Consider the following 26,124-nt stretch of genomic DNA (forward strand, 5'->3'; position numbering starts at 1 on the left):
TTTGTCCTTTCGGCCCTACAGAACGCAGAACAGACCCAGGGTACAGTCCTTTCCTAGGAGGACTGCCGCCAAGAAACCTGCAAAGCCCAGGACGCAGGCCTGGAGTACCAGACGTCCCACTCCCAAGTCCGATGACAAACCTTCGGCCTGACGGGACGGGCCTCTCTTTGGGGGACCTCAAAGTGGGTGGCCGACTTCTGAAATTCGCCCAAAGCTGGTGTCTGACCACTTCAGACACATGGGTCAGAGAAGTGGTCTCTCAGGGGTACCGCCTCTCCTTCCGCAGGAGGCCTCCCAGCCTGTTTTTCACCACGGGCCTTCCGTCCAATCAGGACAAGGCCCGGGAACTCAAGAAGGTAATGCACTCAGAAGGGATTGGGGTATTACTCCAATCTTTTTCTGGTGCAGAAACCCAATGGGTCCTACCGGCCAATACTACAACAAATTTCTGAGGGTTCATCGGTTCAGGATGGAGACCCTGCGTTCCATTATTTTAGCAATGGAACCTGGGGATTTCATGGTGTCGCTGGATATTCAGGATGCTTACCTGCATATCCCTATTGTCCCAGCAGACCAGTGCTTCCTCAGATTTGCAGTGGTCAAGGACCACTTCCAGTTTCAGGCTCTGCCCTTCGGTTTGGCTACAGCACCTCGGGTGTTCACCAAAGTTATGGCCGTCATGGCAGCCCACCTGCGGTTGCAGGGAGTCCGCCTGTTACCTTATCTGGATGATCTCCTGTTACTGGCGGAGTCCTCAGAGAAACTTCAGCGCCATCTGCAACTAACAGTCTCTGTATTGCAGTCTTTCGGCTGGCTGATATATTGGAAGAAGTCCTCCCTGGTACCATCACAGAGGATGCTCCATCTAGGAGCTCTGTTGGATTCCCAACATCAGAGGATCTTGGTGACGGGAGAAAACATCTCTGCGTTACAGGCAAAGGTCTGTCTTTGCCTGCAGAGTCGCCGGGTGTCTATTCACTCGGCAATGAGGTTACTGGGATCCATGGTATTCATGTTCGACATGGTGGAGTTTGCCCAGTTTTACTTGAGACCTCTGCAGAAGCTGATCCTCTCCAGATGGACTGGGTCGCCCCAAAGGATAAAGACATAGACTATGGTGCTTTCCCCGGAGGTGCTGTTATCTCTGGCCTGGTGGCTACAGATGGTTCACCTGAACAAGGGGCAGACTGGGTCCTTCTGACGACGGATGCCAGTCTCAGAGGCTGGGGAGCGGTGTCGGGTCCACACTTCTTTCAGGGAAGGTGGACATCGGTAGAAGTTGCTCTTCCAATAAGCATATTGGAACTGCAGGCAGTATTCAAGGCTCTCCAGCAAGCAAGACAGGTCCTGCAGGGAAAACCTGTGCAGGTACAGTCAGACAACACCACCACGGTGGCATACATAAACCGCCAAGGAGGGACTCGCAGTCAGGCGGCTCTGACAGAGGTGTCCCGCATTCTAGTATGGGCGGAAAAGCATCTCACCGCAATATCAGCGGTGTTCATACCAGGAGTCCTCATATGGGAAGCAGACTTTCTCAGCCGTCAAGACGTGCATCCAGGAGAGTGGTCTCTTCTCAAGGAGGTGTTTCAGTTACTGGTGAACAGGTGGGGCCTTCCAGATATAGATCTCATGGCCTCACGACACAACAAACTGCCGATGTTCGGGTCAAGAACAAGAGACGCAAAGGCTTGTCTAGTGGACGCTCTGGCGGTCAAGTGGACCTTCTAGTATGCTTACCTTTTTCCTCCGTTCTCCCTTCTTCCTCGAGTGATACACAAATTCAAGTAAGCAGGCGGCACGCTACTGCTGATGGTTCCAGCGTGGCCCAGGCGGCACTGGTACACGGATCTTCAGAGTCTCTCAGTGGACACTCTGCTGTTGTTGCCTCAACGTCAGGACCTGCTATCTCAGGGTCCTTGTCTTTATCCGGACCTGAGTCGGCTGTCTTTGACGGCGTGGCTATTGAGACTGCCCTCTTGAGGTCCAGAGGTTTCTCCAGCTCGGTGGTCAACACCATGCTGAGAGCTCGGAAGCCTTCATCTGCCAACATCTATCATGGAGTGTGGCGGGCTTTCTTCCAGTGGTGTCGCACTAGAGGTTATGCTCCTCAGGTGTTCAGATTGTCCAGGGTTCTGGCCTTCCTACAGGCAGGTTTAGACCAGGGTCTTCGCCTAGCTTCCCGGAAGGTACAAGTGTCTGCACTTTCGGTGTGGTTTCATCGTAGGATTGCTATGCTTCCTGATGTCTGCACCTTTATGCAAGGGGTGCTTCATATTCAGTCTCCCTTTGTTCCACCTGTGGCACCATGGGATCTGGCTGTGGTCTTGAAGGCTCTTCAAGGGCCGCCATTTGAACCACTGGGCTCAGTGGATTTGAAATGGCTAACCATTAAGACTGTATTCCTTCTGGCTATTGCTTCGGCCAGAAGGGTTTCAGAATTGGGAGCTCTCTCATGTAGACCTCCATTTATGATTTTTCATAGAAACAGGGCTGTGCTGCGCACTCGTCCTGACTTTTTTCCGAAGGTGGTATCTAGTTTCCATATCAACGAGGAAATTATTGTACCATCGTTTAATTCACTGGACCTTTCGGTTGGTGAGGTCACATTGGATGTGGTGTGGGCCTTGAAAATCTATGTGGACCGCACTTCTGCCTATAGGAAGTCAGACTCTTTGTTTGTCCTTTATGGCTTCCATAAAAGAGGTTGGCCTGCCACTAAACAAACATTGGCAGGATGGATTCGACTGGCTATCTCTGAAGCTTAGGCTCACGAGGGCCTTCCTGTTCCATCTTCTGTTAAGGCTCATTCCACTAGGTCTGTGGGTCCTTCGTGGGCAGCTCGACGTGGCGCCTCAGCTGTTCAGCTTTGTAGGGCGGCCACGTGGTCTTCTGTCCATACTTTCGTATTAGGCTTTTCGTACCTCCGCCTCTCAGGATGCTTCCTTTGGGCAACGGATTCTCCTCTCAGCACAGGAGCGTCCCCACCCTTGAAGGATACTGCTTTGGGACATCCCCAAGGTATCCTGTGGATACCCTATGGACCCTGATGTAGAAAATATGAGATATGGTAAGAACTTACCTTTGTTATCTCTCTTTCTACGAAGTCCATAGGGTTCCACAGGACTCCCGCCCTGTCGCACCTGTACTGCAGATGGGCTGTGGTTCTGGTCACCGTTTTTTCCGTCTCCCTCTGGTGAGAATGTGATTCTTGTGTGTTCCAGACTTTCTTCTCTCTCTTTTTATCCTCCTCCGGCCTATGGCTTGTGACGAAACTGAGTGCCTGAGGCTGGGGGCGGGGTATAGGAGAGGGACCCCAGTGCATCCTGAGAGGATGGAGAAGTTTTTAACTCTGTGGTGCCTGGATGTCTGCCGCCATCGCCTATACCTAAGGTATCCTGTGGAACGCTATGAACTTCGTAGAAATAGAGATAACAAAGGTAAGTTCTTACCATATCTCATATTATAATCTTATACAATATTCCGCTTGTCAGAATCCCAATGGTCACAATGCCAGCTCCAGAATCCCGATGGTCAAAATCCAAACACATGTTAAATATTCTAACCCTCCCCTTAAACCTAACCCACCCGTCACCCCGGGGCCGCCGAGGGGGGGGGGAGTGGGTACAAATTACCTGGGCCCGGACTTGCTGAGAGGGCCAGATGGGAGCCCAGGTCTGGAACCGCCCCCCTCTCTTCTACATCACAGCAGCCCAGCACACGCTACTGTGTACTGGGGTGCAGTGGGAGACTGCTCGCAGCTGCTAAGCAGCAGCTGCTAAGCAGCAGCTGGAGCAGTCTTTTATGCCTATGGGGGGAGCGATCAAGCTGATCGCGCCCCCCCATTGGCTGTGCGCCGGGCTGAGGCCACTTCGCGCTGCTGCTAAAATGTTTTTTGTGTGTGTGTTTTTTCCCTAAGGGGGCGTGGCCGCACCTCCCGCTGTTAAGCCACGCCCCCTGTCACCCGGGCCCGGCGCGGCTCTTGACGGCCCTGCGTCCCGCAGCCTAACCCTAACCGTCCATTTTGCAGCCTAACCCTAACCGCCCCCTCCCGCAGCCTACCCCTAACCCTTCCTCTAGTCACAGTGCCTAACCCTAATACTCATTCTGACCGTTGGGATTCTGGAGCCAGTATTGTGACCATAGGGATTCTGGAACCAGTATTGTGATGACCGTCGGGATTCTAGAGCCGGTATTGTGACCATCTGGATGCTAACTGTCGGGACCCTAACTACATCCCGTTGCTCGCAGTGAGGATTTATTTGCAAAGTGACAGATGGGGAGCGTTTGTGGGCAGTAACGGGGAGGTGACTCCTCAAAAGCAGGTGTGTCCTGACAATTTAATTTTTCTTTTGGGGGGGTCTCTGCCTGTGACTGTGATCCAGTATGCAGTAAATATGGCTCTGGGATCTCAGTATGGGCGTCCTATCTACACAGCCATAGGTTACTGCGCCATTTGCATATTTTCACACAGTCACTGCGTGCTCATTCGCAGCTGCGGCGGCATTAGTGTACATGTGTAAATCATGCCCTGTGAGAGCAGGGCCTGCGCTACTGGATGCTGGAGCGGAACATATAGTGGGCAGACTTGTTAAGTAGGCAGACTGTACATCAAATTAGGGACCTGATTCAGACCCGCTCGCTAGGATGCGTTCGCTCATAGCCAGACGATTTTTGCATAGTGCGTATGCATACGCATCGCAGTGCGGGTGCGCGAATCAGTGCGAGAGATCGTGAAGCGTTCGCTCGCTACGCATAGACTGCCCAGCAAAGTGAGTGACAGGAGAAGCCGTTTGTGGGTGGTGACAGGGGCTGTCCATTAAAAACGGGGGGAGTGGAGGTGCAAACGCAGGCGTGCCTGAGCGTCTTAACGCCATTTCAGAGGCGTGCATAATTAAGAGGCAGCGTCACCTGGCTGGATTTTACACTGAAGTGCTCGCAGTGCTTGTGGTAGCGTATGGTCAGCCACAATCGCTGCGATCGCATCTGATGGTACTTGATGTTACCGATGGTTGCATACACTTCCTGGAGATTACGTGCGCAAGTGGGCATCTTAAGTCAGGCTGATGGGCGTCTGCATACACAATGCGATCGCTCGCCAAGACGTAGTGGGCGTGCAATGCGATCGCCTGCCTTCCCAAATTTGCATACCCATCGTGCGAGCGGGTCTGAATGAGGTCCTAATGATGGGTAACCGTGCATCAAATTACGAACAATACTTTTTTTTTAAACATACTTGCAACAATGTTGCTGCAATCTGCAGAAGAAGCAGCTGGTGAGTTTATTGAATATTCTTTTTCAACCATGACATTAGAAAAATGCAAATCATAATATGGAATAAAAATATTCAATGTACAGTTGCTTCAATATAAGATTGACAATACATTTGCTGACTATTGGCAACCTTGGCAGAAGTGCTGTTTGTTTAGGAGACAGCTTGCTATGGAAAAGACACTGTACTCTGATGTATTTATAGAGCAGCCAGTGTCCTGTGTAGTTCTAGTAACTAGTAATAGACCAGTCACTGTCACATGGAGACTGCACACTGACTGACATGGGACACTGCATCTAGTACTATGGGGATCTGCTGCAGCAATGTCAGAGGGAAGTGCATGTGAAGGTGACTCATGCTACAGTCCCAGCACTGTCCCTGGGGGCTGCACAACATGTCCGAGCCATGGAGCAATAGAAATAATAAGTGTATCCAGCGCTAAACTGTACCTGTTGGTTATGCCTGTTACATGCAGCTCCTGCAGGACATTAGTTACTGAGAGGCTGGAATTACTGGAACTCTAATAAGACGATATAACATGTTGCAATCAGTTGGAAACAAAATCAGAGTGCCCCGGACTTTTTAATCTCTTTCATGCATATACATTATTAGGACATGCTAGTATTATTTTTGTGTCCATGATAATTACCCAATACAGGACTCTTCATAAACACATGGTACCCATTAACTTTGCACTGAAAAGTCTATTTACACTGACTAACATTGATTATCAACCCACTAGTGTCAGTATTATTTTGCCTCCTCTGTCTCCCCATTCCCTCCCCAGTCCTCTGGCATGCTGCTGTGAATGTGGGCACATGCTGTGACTTAATGCCCCTCAGTCAGGACTAGATAACTTTAAAATGCCCTTTAAATGTTCTATCTGCATCAGCAGCAAGGGGGTCTCCATAAAGCAATATGTCTGCCGTGCCCCCTATGCCCTCTGATCTGGGCACAGCAGCCAATTAGAAGCTGTTCCCAAGTGCCCTCCCCCGGGGGATCCAGTGTCTTTATAAAGAGGGGCAACTCTGCCCCTGGTCCTATTTGGGCTGGCATTGCTGCAGACAGGGAGCTTCTGGGAGTCACAGGTGCTTTATCTCTGCTACTTCCAGGATGGGTGACCAGGCGATGAGCTTCCTCAAGGACTTTTTAGCTGGTGGGATAGCTGCAGCTATTTCCAAGACTGCTGTTGCCCCCATTGAGAGGGTAAAGTTGCTGCTGCAGGTAAGATTACTATGCCAGTAACAAGTCATGTTTGTTATGCCTCATTCTGCAAAACATGTAGTGTATACGGTATTTTAACTATTCACTGTCAATGTGCAAGGGGTTTATGCAATGGTTTTGTTTTATGCAATAGATTATTTGCTAGCAGTTATTGATTTCTAGACCTGGCTATGAATGATTTACTTAGCAAGTGGTGCTTCCCAGAACTGTTTCCTATTATTACCTCTACATTAGAAATAGAGTGGAGGCAGTTGGAAAGGTCAGAAGAGCAGCTCTCACCATGTACTAAGGTCCCGAATACGCTAAGTATAAGCACTGGGACACGTGAGCCAGGCTGGGCAGTGCCAGAACCTGAGCCCGGGGTGGGCACTAGATGACACAGTCCAGGCAGCTGTGAGTGACTAAATATGGAAAGTGTCTCCTGGCTGCCCATTGACTGTTTTTAGACCTGCACCCGTCACATGATTGCGGTGGAACAGATGCCAAGTCAGTCTTCAGACACTAAAGTGAAAATGTCAGAATGTAAAATGCACATTGTGCTTTGTCTATTCTCTATTTATTTAATACTATTTTGAAATATGTTACTATATTATTTCATTGAGATACAGTTTTGCAATAAATGGCAATTTTTATTTATTTATTTTTAAGACTCTGAAAATTGCCCGTTTCCAGGTTCAGAAGTATGTGACAAGCATGAAATTAAATACCTATAAACACATACAATTTCCTCTTCTAGAACTCCTAGGCTAACTCTTTTTTTTACTCAGAGGCTACAAAGTTGACACAAACAATATTATACTATTGCTGGTAGGTTTCTCATACCAGTAGTGTTACAAGCATTCCATTGTGTTCCATTTCTTACATAGCTCATCTATTTTTATTATTTTATTTTTTGCATTTACCATTGGGTAACACGTGTGTTTACTAGAATTGAAAGATGTACAAAAAAAACACACCTTGCACTGGGCGCATAATGACTGACAACATCTGGAAACACAGTGTATGTGGCACTTTGTGTTTCCATGGTTTCATATATTTCTAATTGTCAGTTTCAGTCAGAACACCTATTTTAATGATTAGGAATGATTTCAGCATTTATTCAAACTGCAGTTTAAGTACAGTTATTATTCAAGGCATTATTATTTGAGGCATTGTACTGATATTCCAGCTGCATAGGTGGAGTTCTTAGGGCCTGATTCAGACCCGGACGCTAAGCTGCGATCGCTCGCTATGGGCAATTGTTGCCCATCTCTGCATGCATATGCGCCAATATGCGCAAGCACGAGTCACTCACTGCGCTTGAGAATTGTGCGCTCGTAGTACACAGACTAGCGCCGTTTGTGGGTGGTAACAGGGGAAGGTGCTTGTGAACGGGGGAGTGGTGCTGCGAATGCAGGCGTGTCTGGGCGTCAAAATGGCGTTTTATGGCTGTGCATAATTAGCATGGAAGCGTCATTGTACACGTCACTTGGTTGTATTTCAGCCTGCAGTGATCGCAGTGCTTGCGGTGGGGTAGGGTCGACCTCAAGGGCTGGGTGCAGCTCCGATGGCTCTTGATGGTTCTGATTAATCATACACTTCCTGGAGATGATGTGTGCTAAGAAAGAAAAGTGGGCGTCTTTATACCGGCGTGCGCTCACTCTGCCGTCGCTCTCTAAGACATAGAGGGCGTCCTTAGACCAGACAGTGCGATCGTGGAATTTGCGTACCCGGCCCTTTTGGCAGCGAGAGAGCGCAGCTTACCGTCCGGGTCTGAATCGCCCCCTTTGTCCTCAGTATATATATTGAAACTTCAGTTCTCACTAGTGAGGGTTTACATAGAACCATTGTAAAATACACGTTCACAACCACTAGATATTGGCCAACAAACATTTCAGGTACTTTAAGAAGGTTATGGAATTGGACAAAATTTAAATCACATCCTAGAAACTTGAACTCAAACCTAACAAAATTAATTTAGTTTATTTGTAATATGAAATTGAAATGATTAATGCATGTCCTAGGGATTTGGGGATATGCACAGATGTGCAATACCAGGAACAAGCAGTAAATGTTGTGAGTCATACAAGTAACAGTTTAACAGTTTATATAGACATTTGTTAAATAATTCTAAAGTATAAAATAATTGACTTTAAAAAAAAACCAGTAATTATTTAGTCAGTTTTCCCATCCCATCCTTTCCCTTCATAATATTGTCCAGACATTGAGAACTGTTGTCCCTCTTTTGAACATCACTTGATTTAGGCAGGTAGATGACTTTGTTGGTGCCCCCGCTGTTGCAAAACCAGTAACTCCAGCATATTTTCTGACTGTGTACAATATTCATCTTAAAAATGGCTAAAATAGGGTGATCACACCGTTTATAAGCTGATAGATCAAACATTGGTTGTTCCCAGTAAATTGTAACAGAGACGGTAGGGTTGCAAACAATAGTTGCAATTATGACTGGGCACCAAAGGAGCTTATGCTGTGACCAACCTCAGCCCGCTCATCTGACAGCAGGGCTGCCACACAAACATGTCAGCTCCTCCCTTGTCATATGCCACACTCCAGATGCCTTGGCCGCTTTACCCTAACTTGACTACTCTTAGGTAAGGGTGTGGGGCCAGAGGACAGTCTCAATGGTGTGAGCCTAACTTCCAACTACAACCAGATTCCATGCAAGAGGAGGCTTCATATTACTGAGAAAAGCTAAGTGAGGAATGGAAAGGGGCAGTTTCACTATGAGAGAGGGCAGATTGTAGGTCAATTAGTTTGAGTAGCGGGAGTTCACAATGGGCAAAGGGGCAACTGTGCAACTGGTCTGGTGGGAGCTTCTGTGCAAAACGGGTAATCAGTGCAATGCACATAGGTGTTTCATCAGAGAAAATCATAAGTGGGGTAAAATGGGGCAGGTGGACAAATCGCTTCCTATTAGTTTGCACACAGTCCAAGGAGGACCCAAAAAGCTGCTATACCAGGGCCTGAATCAGGGTTGTAGGGATCCAGTCGCCACTGGCAAAGTAAGGGACTGGCACCCCCTTCTCTGTGTCACTCCAGACTCCACTGTGTCTCGCCAGGCCCCGCTGTGTTACTCCAGGCCTCCTCTGTGTCTCTCCAGGCTCCCCAGTGTCACTCTACCCTGAAGCCCGCAGTTAACACCCACATCCCTGGACGGTGGATGCAGGGTTGATTGTGTAAAATAAGACAAAATAAAGATAAGATAAATAAACTAATATTGTCTTTTTCAGGCGGACTAGAGGTCCCAGCAAGCCACCCCAGCCTGCATGCGGGGTATTAAGGGCCCGCTGGTACCTTTAGCCCCCTTCAAAAGACATATTAAAACAATGACAAGACTGGAGAGACACATTGGTTGTACTATTTTATTACACATAGACTCACTCATTTACTCACTCACACTCACCCGCACTCACACTACAAACTTCCCTTATCCCTTGCGCCGGTCTTTCCACTTGTCCAGTAGATTTCCCAATAGCTGTGGAAAAAAACATACGCACCCACCCCTTGGTTCCCGTCCTCTTCGGTTCATGTAGGCACCCAGGTTCTTGGTAAAAAAAAAACGCATATGCAGAGTCCAAGGACACAGTAATTACCGAATGACTGGTGAGCCTCCACATTTCCCATAGAAATGCATTGGCTGAACGTTCATTGACTGAGAGAGCCCCCGGCTCTCTCAGCCAAAAAACACTTCCCCCATAGACTGCAGTTGGCTGCAGTAGAAGTTTTCGGTCATCAGATTTTCATTCATGAGTGCCTAGTTAATAGGGTGCAATCTGGTGCTGCTGCAGGAACTCCTGTGAGTTTTCCTGTATTTTTAAAGCGGCAATCATAACCAGCTTGGTTTTGCCTTTAAAATGATTGCCGCTTTAAAAATACGGGAATACTCGCAGGAGTTCCCGCAGCGGCACCAGATCTCACCCTATTACATAAGCCCCGGGTCTGATTGGATTTTCTTTGAACAATCATTTTTTAGTCTATTTTTTAGTCTAAATGCAGAGCACATTATCACAATCACTGTACAATATTATACAGTGAAAGGTGGGGCATAGGTAGAGGTGCAAATTAATACTAATTACTGTTCACCATTTGATTGCCATGTTGCAGGTTGAAGTCATGTGGTCAAGTGGATGCTGTAAAGGTAAGATGTAACAAAAAAAGCCTCAAGTCTAAAGCCTACAGTTGGTACTGACTGAGTTACATTAAAAAATAGTATTGAACGTAACACAATGTGGGTGGACACTCTAGTCATAAAAATTTGGACATCATTTTCTTTCTTGGCCAGGAATGTGTTCTGTTTGGCAGTACTGTATACATACATTGTTTATACACTTTTTTTTTTATCTTTTGTTTTCTGTCTGTATATGTAGTATGGTTTGTTTATATATTATAAAGTGTTATCTGCTACAATGTATATCTTCTAAACTATATAACAGGTTCTCAAATGTGGCCCTCAGGACCCCAAACAGTACATGTATTCCAGGTTTCCTCCCAGAATCATAAGTTAAATAATTAGCTCCACCTGTGGAACTTTTAAAATGTGTCTGTGAGTAATGAATACACCTGTGCACCTGCTACGTGACCTGGAAAACGTGACCTGTGTGGGGTCCCGAGGGCCAAGTTTGAGAACCACTGATCCATATGATCACTTAATTGATTGTTTTTTATCTTTTGTTTAGGTCCAGCATGTCAGCAAGCAGATATCAGCTGATGCCCAATATAAGGGGATCATGGACTGCGTGGTCCGAATTCCCAAAGAACAAGGCTTCATTTCTTTCTGGAGAGGCAACCTTGCTAATGTCATCCGTTATTTCCCAACCCAAGCTCTCAACTTTGCCTTCAAGGACAAGTACAAGCAGATCTTTCTGGGGGGTGTGGACAGGCATACTCAGTTCTGGAGGTTTTTCATTGGTAACCTGGCATCTGGAGGAGCAGCTGGTGCCACATCCCTCTGCTTTGTATACCCACTGGATTTCGCCAGAACCCGTCTCGCTGCTGATGTGGGCAAAGGCCTAGCCCAGAGAGAGTTTACTGGCCTTGGAGATTGCCTAGCAAAGATCTGGAAGTCAGATGGTGCCAAAGGTCTCTACCAGGGATTCAACGTGTCCGTCCAGGGCATTATCATTTATAGAGCGGCCTACTTTGGCGTCTATGACACCGCTAAGGGTGAGAATGTAATGATTATATGAGCGCATATACTAATAAGGAATCCATGCTAACAAATGTAATTTGTGCCGGAAATCACCCCTACATATCCCCTTCACTGTGCATTATGCCTTGGACCCCCATAGCAGTGTGCAGGATAGTGCAAGATGTTAGGCTACCTTTATACATGGGAGATGTGTGCACTGAACATTGCTTGTACCCCACCCCGCAACATGCAATATAAAATCACATGTCATTAAATTGACCACATAGTGTAGTGTTATAAATAATATTAAAATACTTGTTAAAATAAATTAAAATGTGATGCTTCTCTGAAGTTTGTTGTTGGAATCGGAGTATCTCTTTCTGTATCGCTTGTGCACTGGCCAAACGTGACCCAGAAGCTCCTCACAAAATGATCTTATGGTGTCCTCCAGCCCAATACTGTATGACAAAATCTGCAAGATAGGAAGCAACCCTACGCGTTTCATAACAATTGCTTGATCAGGGGTGTGGCTTCCTGTATTTATATATAAAGAGAGAGACTCAGGATCCATCTGAATAATTAACCCTTTGTAGCCATCAGAAAAATAGGGGGAGAGATTAATCATAGAATAACAAACATTTGCCTAATTTTAAACTTTACATTTGTCTGCAAATAAACCTTGTTACACATACCATTAGCCATAACAGAATGTATAAAGTAGATCTACAATTTTGGACTGGCACAATTACGTGTAAATGCAATTTCTAAATGAGATCAATCATTCTCAGGCTGGTATTTTTGTTTCTCCTAAAGGCATGCTACCCGATCCCAAGAATGTGCACATTGTGGTGAGCTGGATGATTGCTCAGACTGTCACTGCTGCAGCTGGTCTGGTCTCCTATCCCTTTGACACTGTTCGGCGTCGTATGATGATGCAGTCTGGCAGGAAAGGAGGTAAGACAGAATTACTCTGCGTACTCTTAGCGACTTGTGAGTGATATCCAAAATTAGGACTTAAAAGTACAATTTCAAAAAATGTATATAATTCCTATGGAGGGCCCTAATGTGTTTAAAATGATACAGTTCTCCTGGAGATGTAGTTATGAGACCGGCAGCTGCATTGATAGTTGTATGTAGTAAGGCAGTAAAACAAAGGTAAATATACCAACAGTGTTAAAGTGGGAGCATCTTCCTTGAATGTATCTGGTGTTAGTTGGTTAGATACCCCATGCAATAGAGTCGGCTTAGAGTCAGGTAGTCTCATAGGAGTGGCAATTAAATCAGCAGCAGTTAGCATGGGATAATTGTGTGGGTTAGAAAGTCGACCTCTCACCGCCAGAAGATTGGTGTCAGCCTGACAGCATGTAATGCAGCCAGTGACTGTAAACTAGATCCGTAGTAAGTGTTGCTCTAGTGGAAATATAGTGATGTCCTCGGTATGTGAGGGGAAGAAGTAGCACTGGCAAGTAGGCGTTGTGTAGTCTGGATACTCCACAAAGGTCTGTTATACCCATTTTACACCAGAGCTAAAACCCGGCTTATTGCAGAGTTAACCCGGGTAGCAAGGCCAGGTCCAGGGGTCTGAGCACCCTGTGCTGGCCCGTTAGGATGCACCCTGTCATCGCGCGGGGCGAAGCCCTCTCCCGTCAGTGAATGGATGCCGCGCGCATGCACGTGCTGCATCCATTCACACTCCGTGGGTCCGGCACCGCCGCACAGCTGCGGCAGTGGGGGTCCCCAACCTCCCGATTTGACCACCCAAGGGCCACTTCGGCCAACGAGTGGAACAGCGGGACAGTACTGAAATCGGGATGTTGGGGAAGGGTGCACCGCACTGGTCGAACACCCCTAGAGCCAGCCCTGCCGGGTAGCTCCTTGGTGTAAAAGGGGACAGGGTTGGATTCCCTGGTGGAGTGACCAGGCAATCCAACCCAGGTAACTTGCTGGGTTTAACATGGGAATAACCAGTGAAACCCTGCATTGTAAGCGGCGCGATCCGGGTCACGATGACCTGGATTGTGCCACATGCCTGCCGATTGGCTGGCTTCAGTGGCACTTGGAGATGACGTCATCTCCAAGCGTTCACTTCAACTCCGGAAAAGCCGGATCACTGTGGGCCTGGCTCTGGTGTGAACAGCGCCAACTCAGAAATATCCTGGATCGTCGCCGGGGAAATTCCGGGTCTGATCTGCATTGGAACCCTGTTCCAACCTCCGGGTCAGACCCGGAATTTAGGTATAAAAGCAGTATCAGTGAGTGATGTGCGACTACTCTTGACACTCAAGCTCCAAGTGCTGGTGGTCAGTGAGACTGCGTCCCGCAGTAGCATATTGCATGCCGCGCTGTGGATATTAATGAAGGATGGAACGAGTGATCATAACCATCCTTCATTAAATCGCTGTAATGTGTACCGGCAATCCTGCAATGTCCAGGGTGTCGCTCAAGTGTGTACCCAGCATTACAGAGATTTCATCCTCTTTAACCACTGCTGTCTCATCTGATATCCCTCCATATCACTCCTATAAACTGCCCACATCTCTTTTAATGCTCTCTTGCTCCTCAAACCCATTCAGATTCTCATCAGCATCACCATTGCCCACTGACTCCCCTTCCAATGATCCTACTCTCCATAATCCAGCTCTCACCATGCACCCCTCATCATCATCATCCTCACTCCTTCACATGGTGTAGGCACCGCATGTCCGCCAGTCCAAAATAATCCCCCTGTACCACCACTGGTAGCCTACTGCAGCTGGGGTCACTGGAGACCTGGTCCCATATGCACTATAAAATAATTCCCTGAAACATATGACCTTCTCACAGCGGAGGCAGCCATTTTGTGAGCTGAATCATCTCAGGAAAATGCTCCCAGTGAATTTATAGGCTGAATTTTGGAGCACAGAGTATGCATCCATCAATGTTATGTGTAATGCCAGATCAGTCTGTCATCCAAGTCGGCCATATAAAGGGGAATTACTGTGATAGTGAAATAATTACCAAAATGAAACTACTCTGCATTAGGACTGGTTCACATTTCTATGTGTTTCTTCTATTAATAACACTTTACATGTCTGTATCCCAACAGCTGATATCATGTACAAGGGAACAATGGACTGCTGGAGGAAGATTGCTAAAGATGAAGGACCTAAAGCCTTCTTTAAGGGTGCTTGGTCCAACGTCTTGAGAGGCATGGGTGGTGCATTTGTACTTGTATTGTATGATGAAATCAAGAAATATGCATAAATAAAGCTGCCACGTTTTAAACCTTTCTACATACTGTCTAAAAACTCAATGAAGCATCTGGTTTCAGGGACAGGAAAAATCCAGTTTTCCTCAGGAAGGTAACAAGGCAAGAAGGGGCGATATGCCACAAGAACATATAGTTATATAGTTTCTCACCTTGTGACAGATGTCCGCTGCGGTACCTCACACAGGTTCCATGGGTACTTCAGCTTTCAGCTTGCTAACTTTAACTCACTAGAACAGTTTGTATTAGTAAATTATTCAGATCGACACAAAAACTAAATAAAGGGGTATATGATAAGGAAAGAAGTTGGAAAATCCTGACATTTTGTATGCTGGTAATTGAAACCTGTGCAACATATATGTAAAGAAATGTAGTTATATACTTTATAAATACAGTCAATAAAACATATGTCTTCAAAAGACTATGATAGATACTCTATCTGTTTTCATAAGGTTGGCTGGCAAAAAAAATGTTTATGTGTGGTTACTTTTTTTTTATAATTATAAATAGCCCAGGCTTACACTTTATATTGTGTGGGGGGAGATGTACTAAACCTTGAAAAGTGATAACGTGATGAGAGATAAAGTACCAACCAATCAGCTCCTGTCATTTTTCAAACAGCCTGTAAAGTGACAGATTGGTTGGTACTTTATCACTTTTCAATGCTTAGTACATCTCCCCTAGTGTGATGTTGCGATATAAAAGTCTATGTTGGGGTATGTATGCACAGCTTCTGGCTTTGCTGTGTTTTCTTGGTCTCCTTATGCGTGGGATAGTGTATTATTATACAGTATTAATAATTAACCCTATTGATGGTATATAGCAGTGCACCCCTAACAGTGTATGTTTTCCAGATCTCCTAGTTGGTGCACACGTGTATTTATTACTGGCTGGCATGTTAAAAGATCCACAGGTGGTGCTAATTATTTAATTTGTATACTGAGAAGAACATGCAGCACTAGTAAAAATGTTATTGTGGTCATGGTGTGGGCTCAGGGAGTGGGGCTTCTAGGCAACCGGAAACCCCCCTGCGTTTGCCTATGACCTGTGGCATACCAGCTACTGTGGAACTGCAAGTCATGCCAGCATGCCATAACATCAAAATTGTGACAGGGAATGCTGGGATGTGTAGTTCCACTGCAGCCGTGCCTACCCCTGTACTAAACTATATAATCTGTAGATATACTGCATTACTCAATTGGGCTTATTTAATAACATGGTATACAATGTGCCCTGATGTGCTATAAGCCATAGCAAGTGGATGTTTACATTCATGTTCATGTGAAGTTTGACTTCATGGGTATATAGAGTATATACCCAGTGACATGGTAGAGGATATAGCACAATCTGTAGCCAAACAGGTTAGAGAACTGTTCACAGCAGCACAGATGATTTCAGAAGCGGAGTAGTCTGACTTGTGGGAGGCAGTGAGTGGTCTAGATTGATTAGGTTAGTGAGGACAGAGCTGCATATGACAGACAGTTTATGATGCACAGAGGGCAATGGAGATAGGTATGTACCCACAAATAGAATAGAATTTAAGAGGAAGGAACAAGATCTCCCAACACCACAAATTAGTGACATAGTGTTCCTGCCCAACACACAACTATAGAAAACAAAGTTCATATATCCAGCTTGCCTAGTCAGTTACAATCTGGCAGCTACCGTATGGGTTACAGCACATCAGACTAGATTATTCAATATGCTCAATTCAACTGACTGCATGTGTTGCAGCTGTGAAATGGTATTTCTGTATATTACAAATGGATGCTATGCAGCAGGCTGGGCTAACAAAACATTTCACTTATAAGAACATTTAACTAGTTAGTAAATCCTCATTAAACAAATCCATATGAACGCTACAGATGCTCCAATTATTCCAAATGTTCTCCTGTGGGTTTACTCCAGGTGCTCCATATTCCAAGGACCATTAAAGGGGGGTAAATCATTCAGAATGTAAAGGTGCCCATACATCTGTGGCGGATAATTTCCGGAACATTTCCGATCACCATGGGATATTTCCGATCGCCCACCATCGATGTTTCCCGCGATCCGTTGCCGCATCACGGACATTTGACCTGTTAAATGTCGGCGATTTGACAATTGCGATCATTTTTTTGATCGTGATCGTCAAATCGCCAAAATACAACATGTTGGATTTCTGCGATCCTGCGATGCCGGGTTGCAGCATCGCGGCAATCCATCTCTGCATGTGGCCCATTAGCTCCACGATGGGACAGAGGATGGTATGAATGTAGGACATTCTTTGTGAATTGCTACATAATATATTGGTGCCTGGTGCTATATATGAATCAACTATAACAATAATTAAGTTGCAGCTGAGAGCTGAGGGCCCAAAACCTATTCACAGTATAAATCATGAGATTTGGGCCAGTTCTACTACCATGGCCAAAATAGTTTAAAGCATAGAGTAAAAGATGTTTAAATGTACTAGAAAATAATTCCATTCAAATAAAAAAAAAAACATACATTACAATATTTAAGTTCAAATTTGTAGTTGGCTTGAAAAACCATTGAAATACTATAGATGTTAGCGATTTAAGCTCATCTCAGTTTGCCTTTACTTTTTTTTTATTCTAACGAAAGTTCTAGAATTTATGACAAAGGCATATTTTTATTTTGTTAAACAAGACAAAGGGCTGTGTTTACTAAGCTGCCGATGCTTGTTGGGTTGGAGCTGATAATTTTATTTAGCAAAAAGCAGGCCAGGCGCTACACTGAATGCGAGTGCCACTTTAAATTTTCAGCTCAAACCCGCCCAAAGACAGAAAACAAAATGTATATCCATATGATAGATACAGAGCAATCAATAACTAAGCAAAATGTTGCAACATCTAAACAAACCATACACGTGTCAAATGACCAAAGGTCCCAGGAGAGGAGAATCATTGTGTCAATATTGGTATCAGCAGGTAAACAATAGAATGGAGACTATTGCAGTAAATAGAAGCCCTGACCTACACGGAGCACAAAATAGGGCAGCACATAAACACAAAACAGGCTGAACAGGGGTGGTCATTCCCAGAGGACCTCTCCATCAGCTCCTCCGTCATCACCAGTAATTTGACTCCACAAATGAAGATGAAGTATCTACACTCTTCTCTTCCTCCTACTCTACTACCTCTCCTATACCATCACAAATCAGTAGATCGTTGTCTCCTGAACTCATCCCAGTCTTAACTAAAATATGTAATCTTGTTTTTTCTATTGGCATCTTTATCATTAGTCAAGCATGCAGTGATTACTACCTATTCTAAAAAAAACGCAATTCTGACCCTAACTCTCTCTCAGCTCCCATGCGCCTTCAAGCTATTTGAGAGACTTGCCTACACACGCCTCACACACTTTCTTCACTCACACAACTTATTGGACCCACTTCAGTCAGGCTATCATTCCCAACACTCCACAAAGACTGCACTGACTAAGGTAGTGAATGATCTAATTACTGATAAGTCTAAAGGCCATTAATCAGTACTTATTCTACTAGATCTACCTGCTGCATTTAACACTGTTGTACACTCTTTTCTCATACAAACTCTACAATCCCTAGGTCTTCAGGACACAGCCTATCCTGGTTCTCATCCTACTTATCAAATCGCTCGTTCAATGATTGTTTCTCTGACTCCATCTCCTCTTCGCTACCTCTATCAGTTGGAATACCGCAAGGTTCAGTCTTAGGTCCCGTGTTTTTCTCAATCTATACCACATCTGTTGGCAAATTTATCACCTTTTTTGGATTTCAGTATCATCTGTATTTGGATTTCAGTATCATCTGTATGCGGATGATACTCAAATCTACCTATCCTGTCCTGATTTGTCACCATCTGCACTGGTCCGAGTTACTGAATGTCTTTCTGCCATTTCATCTTGGATGTCATCTCGCCACCTCAAATTTAACATATCCAAAACAGAATTAATATGTTCACCGGCCAACAGTATTTGCCAATCTGATATCTCTATCACTGTTGATAACTCGACAATCAACCCTACCCCACAAGCTCTCTGCCTATGTGACATCCATGACTCTGAACTGTCCTTTGTTCCCCAAATCCAATATATATTTTTACATATATGTAAAAAACATATTCAGAATACAACCATATCTTACACAAGAAACTGCAAAAGCTCTAATTCATGCACTTATTATCTCATGCGTTTATTATTGCAATAGTCTCCTTACTGGTCTTCCACAACACAGACTTTCACCACCACAATCCATTTTGAAGGCATCTGTGAGGTTGATCTTCCTCGCTAAACGTCGTCTGCTGCTCTGCTCTGTCAGTCCCTCCATTGATTACCTGTATTCTACCAAATTCAATACTTTTAATTACACATAAGGCTTTAATTAAACTACAAAGACATACATCTCTCTTCACTTATCTCAAAATATCTCCAAACCCGACCTCTCTGCTCTGCACAAGATTTGCGTCTCTCAACCTCACGCATCACCTAGACTTTTATGGGCTGCACCCACTCTGTGGAATGTTCTCCCATGCACAATAAGACTTTCCTATAGTCTCCAAACCTTCAAGCATTCCCTGAAAACTCACCTCTTCAGGTAATCTTATCAAATCCCAGAACCACCCACATAACCTCCATAAGCTCTCCTACCAAATTACATCCCTTCTATACAGCTTACACATAACTTTGCACACTTTCTCTTTCTTCACTTTCACATCCTCCTGACCTAATCACAACATTGCTGTGTAACGGACTTATACAGCCCACCAAGAACTATTGCAATCTGGCTGGGCCAATATGCAATAGGTAGCACCTATCCTTGTGTATCAATGCCTATTTCCCTATAGAATGTAAGCATGCAAGCAGGACCCTCTTACCTATATGTCTGTCTGTTATTACCCAGTCTTGTTCTATTGCTAATTGTAAAGCGCAACGGAATATGCTGGCGCTGTTAAAGTGAATGATAATAAATAAATAATAATGCAAGCTTATCTAGAGTTAAGCAAATTTGGGTAGGGCCTTGTGGCTAGTGTACATGAAGCATTCATGTCAAACAGTATCATCAACCAATTCTTGCCATTGAATCAGCTCAGGAGGTTCTACTGCATGTCAATTAAGACCTTAGTATAGTGTAATGTATGCAATCCCAGTTCCTGTCCCAGAAATGAGACACTACCCCATTAAAACTACCCATACAATACTTGCTCACAGTATACCCTGTTCAGGATGTATAAATTAATTTGTTGAAAACGGACATGGGATGTAGCATCCCGCACCTACCCTTTCCCCCCAACATATGCTGCCACTCCTCACCCAATACAGACCCCAAATTTGCTTCCCATTTACTTTGCAGGGATACTAGAGCCTTAGGAGGCACCAGCAGCATACAGCAAGGGCCAGATTCCAGTGCGCAAGGCACAGACGGGTGAGGGGCATCAATGGAGAAAAGCCTCTGTACTGGGCAGAAAGAGCATGTCTGAGTTGTAAATAGTTATAAAAAACTGAATTAAGTTCAGCTTAAGTTGGTCGAATCTTTCAGGCAGCCAGCCAGGTACAGTCAGGTGCATAAATATTGGGACATTGACAGAATTTTCGTATTTTGGCCTCTATTCACCACCACAATGGCTTTGAAATTAAACAAACAAGATGTGCTTTAACTGCAGACTTTCAGATTTAATTTGAGGGAAATTACATCCAAATCAGGTGAACGGTGTAGGAATTACAACGGTTTCTATATGTGCCTCCCACTTTTTAAGGGGCCAAAAGTAATGGGACTATCAACTCAAAAGCTATTTCATGGACAGGTGTGGGCTATTCCCTCGTTATTTCATTATCAATTAAGCAGGTAAAAGGTCTGGAGTTGATTCTAGGTGTGACATTTGCATTTGGAATCAGTTGCTGTCGACTCTCAATATGAGATCCAAAGAGCTGTCACTATCAATAAAGCAAGCCATCATTAGGCTGAAAAATCAAAACAAACCCATCAGAGAGATAGCAAAAACATTAGGTGTGGCCAAATCAACTGTTTGGAACATTCTTAAAAAGAAAGAACGCATTGGAGAGCTCAGCAACACCAAAAGACCCGGAAGACCACAGAAAACAACTGCGGTGGATAACAGAAGAATTATTTCCCTGGTGAAGAAAAACCCCCTCACAACAGTTGGCCAAATCAAGAACACTCTCCAGGAGGTAGGTGTATATGTGTCAAAGTCAACAATCAAGAGAAGACTTCACAAGAGTGAATATAGAGGGTTCACCACAAGATGTAAACCATTGGTGAGCCTCAAAAACAGGAAGACCAGATTAGAGTTTGCCAAACAACATCTGAAAAAGCCATTACAGTTCTGGAACAACATCCTATGGACAGAGGAGACAAAGATCAACTTGTACCAGAGTGATGGGAAGAGAAGAGTATGGAGAAGGAAAGGAACTGCTCATGATCCAAAACATACCACCTCATCAGTGAAGCATGGTGGTGGTAGTGTCATGGCGTGGGCATGTATGGCTGCCAATGGAACTGATTCCCTTGTATTTATTGATGATGTGACTGCTGACAAAAGCAGCAGAATAAATTCTGAAGTGTTTTGGGCAATATTATATGTTCATATTCAGTCAAATGCTTCAGAACTCATTGGACGGCGCTTCACAGTGCAGATGGACAATGACCCGAAGCATACTGCAAAAGCAACCAAAGAGTTTTTTAAGGCTAAAAAGTGGAATGTTATGCAATGGCCAAGTCAATCCCCTGACCTGAATCCGATTGAGCATGCATTTCACTTGATGAAGACAAAACTGAAGGGAAAATGCTCCAAGAACAAGCAGGAACTGAAGACATTTGCAGTAGAGGCCTGGCAGAGCATCACCAGGGATGAAACCCAGCGTCTGGTGATGTCTATGCGTTCCAGTCTTCAGGCTGTAATTGCCTGCAAAGGATTTGCAACAAAGTATTAAAAAGTGAAAGCTAGATTTAGGATTGTTTAGTTTGTCCCATTACTTTTGGCCCCTTAAAAAGTGGGAGGCACATATAGAAACCGTTGTAATTCCTACACCGTTCACCTGATTTGGATGTAATTACCCTCACATTAAATCTGAAAGTCTGCATTTAAAACACATCTTGTTTGTTTCATTTCAAAGCCATTGTGGTGGTGAATAGAGGCCAAAATATGAAAATTCTGTCAATGTCCCAATATCTATGCACCTGACTGTATATCTGGCACAGACAGAACCTAAACTGAAGTCAAGAGCTGTAACCGCCAAACGTGCCAAATTTAGAGAGTTCAGTGCAACATCTGGATCATACTCCTCTCCACACAGAAAGAAATGTGCCCTATTCCTCACCATCACAGCCTGACCTATCAGGTGATGTCAGTGAAGGCCCCACCTGCTCACCCAGAAAACCTATCAAAATCCCTCAGAGGAGATCCCCCCCCCCCCCCATCAAATGGGTACACTTCCAGATAATATACTTTAATATAAGGTACGACCAACCGTAAGCCTTGGGCCTATTCACAGCACCTCTTTTAGTCTTTGCCCAATTGTCCTCCCTCCCACATATAAGAAGAGATCAAACTGTTAACAAACCGGAAGAGTAGAGTAGGAATATACCCTGGGGAGTGTGTACAAATCCTTTGGCTGCACTAACATCTTACCAAGAGGTCAATCCATCCTGTCACAGTTAAAGGAAGCTTTTTTTTTTTCTTAAATCCTTTATTTAGAAAGCTCACAGAGAAGAACATAGAAAAAAACCACAAATGTAATAAACAGTACAAATGAGCTAATTTTTTTTATAGTGATAAGTATATAAGGGGGGTGGTCAGTAAAGGGGATGGGAGGGTGTTTTGGGAACAGGACTACCAAAGGAAGCAGAAGATCATAGAGAGTACCAAATGCTAGACAAAAAACGTTATAAGGAAGAAAAATGTGTAATTTGGGGAACAGGAGAGAAGAGTATTCAGCTAATTAGGGGGGTTTGTCGCAAAGGAGTCAGATTGGGAGGAGCAGATTCAGCCATCGCGCATGAGTCACACATGGACAGCGAGCATAGGGAGCAGAGGTGGCGATGTGCTATTGTATGAGAGCCACGGGGCCCAAACCTGAGAAAAAATATGGCCTCTATCGTGAAGATAGTAGGTAATGTTCTCCATTTCCGCTATATGTCGGATTTGTGATTTTAGGGCAGAGTGGGTTGGTGGAAGAGGATTTTTCCAGTTACGAGCAATCAAACTTCTAGCAGCAACTAGAATGTGGGACAACAATTTAACGGAGCGTTTGCTGAGATCTGGAGGGGGGTAACTTAAAAGGAAGGTCCATGGGTCTTTCGGAATCGGGTCTCCAAAGACAGTGTTCTAAAGGAAGCTTTTTCCACACAAAGTTTTGTCTTTCAAGTCACAGAATCCAGGTTAAGTTATGCATATTCAGAACCTTCCCCACTGATCCATATGCCCTCACTAACGAGTGAGGGTAGTAATTAAAAGATGAAACAGAGATTCTCAGTGGAATATATGAGATTTGCTCCAGTTGATCCGCAGACAGGAAAAGGTCCTAAAAACATTATTGTCAAGAAACATATGCAAGGACCCCACTGCGTCAGAAAAAAAACAGGAGCATGTCATCCGCATAATGACAATCTTATCCGGAACTCAAACAGGAAGGACATAAATATCAGCACAGAAGCGGATACGGCATGCTAGGGGCTCAAAGGCAAGTGAGAACAGTGCAGGAGACATGGATACTCCTATCTGGTACACTTACCCAGGGAAAAAGAATCACAGGTAAATCCATTGCTGCAGACACTAGCCGTCGGAGCAGAATAAAAAAGACAAAGCCAGCCTATAAAGCCTACCCGCAGTCCAAACCGCGCAAGTACCTACCACAAGTAATTCCACCTCACCAATGGCCTTAGTGGCATCCAAGGACCCCACCACTGCCACAAGTCACTGAATGCAAGCAGCAAGGGAGAACCCCACGAAGAAAAGTATTTTACAACTTTGATGGTTCAAAGGAATACAAAATCAGGAATTACATGAACTGTAATACCATCTCCACCATTTACCTCTTAGAGTGCAAGTGCGGCTTGAAGTATGTGGGGAAAATTAAGAGACCATTAAAGTTGAGTATTCAAGAACATGTCTGAAATATTAAGAATAAGGTTGATGGACATGCGGTGTCTAAGCATTTTTCTGTTCACCATGATTCCAAACCGGAGGACCTTACTTTTAAAGCAATAGAGCATGTGAAATTAGGAGAGAGAGAGGGGGTGATTTAGGGAACAAACTTTCAAGAAGAGAAATGTTCTGGATCTTTGAGTTGAATACCATGGCCCCACAAGGATTTAATGAGAGTTACGAGATTGCTCCATTCTTGTAAGAGACGAGGTGGTAGTTGTATATGTTAAAAGGGACCTACAACCACACCAGTGTGTGTCTGCCCAATCTCGTCCGATCTTGGAAGCTAAGCATATGTGGGCCTGGCCAGTACTGGGATGGGAGACCTCCTGGGAATACCAGGTGTTGTAGTGTCCATACATATTTACAACAGGGCATGAGACCAGTCACTGGGTCTCTGTATGGATCTAACTCTCTACCCTTGTTCCATGGTTAAATAGGAGTTGTATCTACAATCCCCTCCTCCGTCGTTTTCACTAGAAAGACTATTACACTCTATTAATATTCAAATTGCTAATATTCTTATTTATAATATTCTCAGTTATTCATTTTTATCTAGATTTGTATTATCGTGCTAATGTCATCATTTTTAATTATATTCATTCATATCACTTTTAATTCATAATTTTGATTCCAAAACTGTGTTGCCACATCTAGTTTTTAGACCGTGTTTCACTGTTGTTATTATTATGGTATGCCTATCTAATTGGTGTGTCTCTTAATTATGGGCTAAGCTACCCTTTTCCAAAATGGCGCTTGTAAATTCGAAAAAACTACTAAGTCTTTGCTTCCGCAGATGTATGGCTGTGCCTATTAAAGATCCTGACCACGTTAAGGGAAGAAAGTGCTGGACCTAGGCGGGATGCACTGACGTCATCTATGGGCGGATGAGATGATGGACAATCAAGCCAGGGCGGAAGTCACGTGGACCGGACGGGAGCTGTGCACCCGTGATACTATTCCCGGATGCTTACTAGGAAAATGGACGCCGCGTGGAGCCTACAGTGAGGGCGGAAGTCGTGTACATCAAGCGGATGTCGACCTCATTGCCATGGGTCTCAGTCTAGATCCGGAAGAGGGCGGATGTTGGTGCTAAGGGTGGAAATTCACCTCTATTGGGCGGAAGTAACCGCCAAGCTAAACGCTTATTTTTATTTATTTTTAGCATTATCTGGACATTACTGGAATCCTTTTTAATATTTTAAATAATGCATTATCACATAGGAGTGCTTTGGAATTTCCTTTTTGACTAAATCCCATTGTTAGACCGGATATGAGGTCATCATTTGACCTAAGGTGGATTAATCAGTTCTGTTTAAACCTGGTATAAATATGGACTTATGTTTGCTAGCTATCATCCCTTGAAAAAGTCCCATTGGATGAAACGCGTTGGAAAGCTGCACTCTTGCCTTTGAGTTACCAAGATAAGCACTTTATTTGCTTTTAGTATATATTATTGGGCCTCTGCAATATATACTATTGTCTATCTGCACTTTATTCAATTATGGTGCTGAGACTTGTTGACCTGCAATTTTAATATAGCTTATGATTAATTCGTTTCATCTTTGCTCCTTTATATTATACCAACTAGCTTGACACTTTTAAAGGATCAATTTGTATTTTTTATCATTCTGTGTGCTTTATTTATATTATGTCCTTATGACTTTTAAATAAATTGTTTTTATTTTATAAATTTATTGCACTGTGCGCTTTCATCAAAGACTCATGTCGTTGTATCTTTCACAGTTTGAATATATAATACTACATATTGTTACCTTTGTTCACATATGATTGAAATTTGAATAGGTAATAGGTGAGTTGCAGCACCCAGAGCTTTTTTGACTAATAAATTGCAGACCTCCAAAATTTGGTAAAACAGTGACAGAACATTTATCAAATTCCAACTGTTGTCTGACAAGGAGAGTGTAGCATTCCTGTCCTTGAAATGTAAGAGCTTGGCAACAGGAGGGGGATCCCGGTTGAGGAGGCTGAGCTAGGAGCCAATGGTCTCTTGCAACAGAGCAAAGGAAAGACAGCCTTGCCAAATTCACGGATCAACAAAGTTTGAAAAAACATTTGAAGAAAAATCTTCAGCACCTTCTGTTTA

General features: G+C 44.3%; 1 protein-coding gene and 1 pseudogene across 1 annotated transcript; both read left to right on the forward strand.

The window, feature by feature from the left end:
* The first annotated feature begins 6,298 nt into the window (after positions 1-6,298).
* Positions 6,299-15,293, forward strand: SLC25A4 (solute carrier family 25 member 4). Its single transcript, XM_088447006.1, has 4 exons — positions 6,299-6,496; positions 11,173-11,659; positions 12,438-12,578; positions 14,710-15,293. Exons 1-4 carry the CDS (start codon positions 6,386-6,388, stop codon positions 14,865-14,867), a joined length of 897 nt encoding a protein of 298 aa, XP_088303132.1. The 5' UTR covers positions 6,299-6,385; the 3' UTR covers positions 14,868-15,293.
* An 8,959-nt stretch (positions 15,294-24,252) lies between these two features.
* Positions 24,253-24,371, forward strand: LOC148506326 (5S ribosomal RNA; annotated as a pseudogene).
* Positions 24,372-26,124: the final 1,753 nt, after the last annotated feature.

Source organism: Taudactylus pleione, unplaced genomic scaffold (assembly GCF_031769625.1).
Source record: "Taudactylus pleione unplaced genomic scaffold, aTauple2 ptg000408l, whole genome shotgun sequence".
NCBI lineage: Eukaryota > Metazoa > Chordata > Amphibia > Anura > Myobatrachidae > Taudactylus > Taudactylus pleione.

What these genes read in the sequence shown, in the direction of transcription:
- SLC25A4 (XM_088447006.1), top strand. Translation starts at nt 6,386, where the DNA reads ATGGGTGACCAGGCGATGAGCTTCCTCAAGGACTTTTTAGCTGGTGGG. An exon ending in CGTCTATGACACCGCTAAGG is followed by an intron (nt 11,660 to 12,437) that starts GTGAGAATGTAA and finishes TTTCTCCTAAAG; the next exon opens with GCATGCTACCCGATCCCAAG. An exon ending in GCAGTCTGGCAGGAAAGGAG is followed by an intron (nt 12,579 to 14,709) that starts GTAAGACAGAAT and finishes GTATCCCAACAG; the next exon opens with CTGATATCATGTACAAGGGA.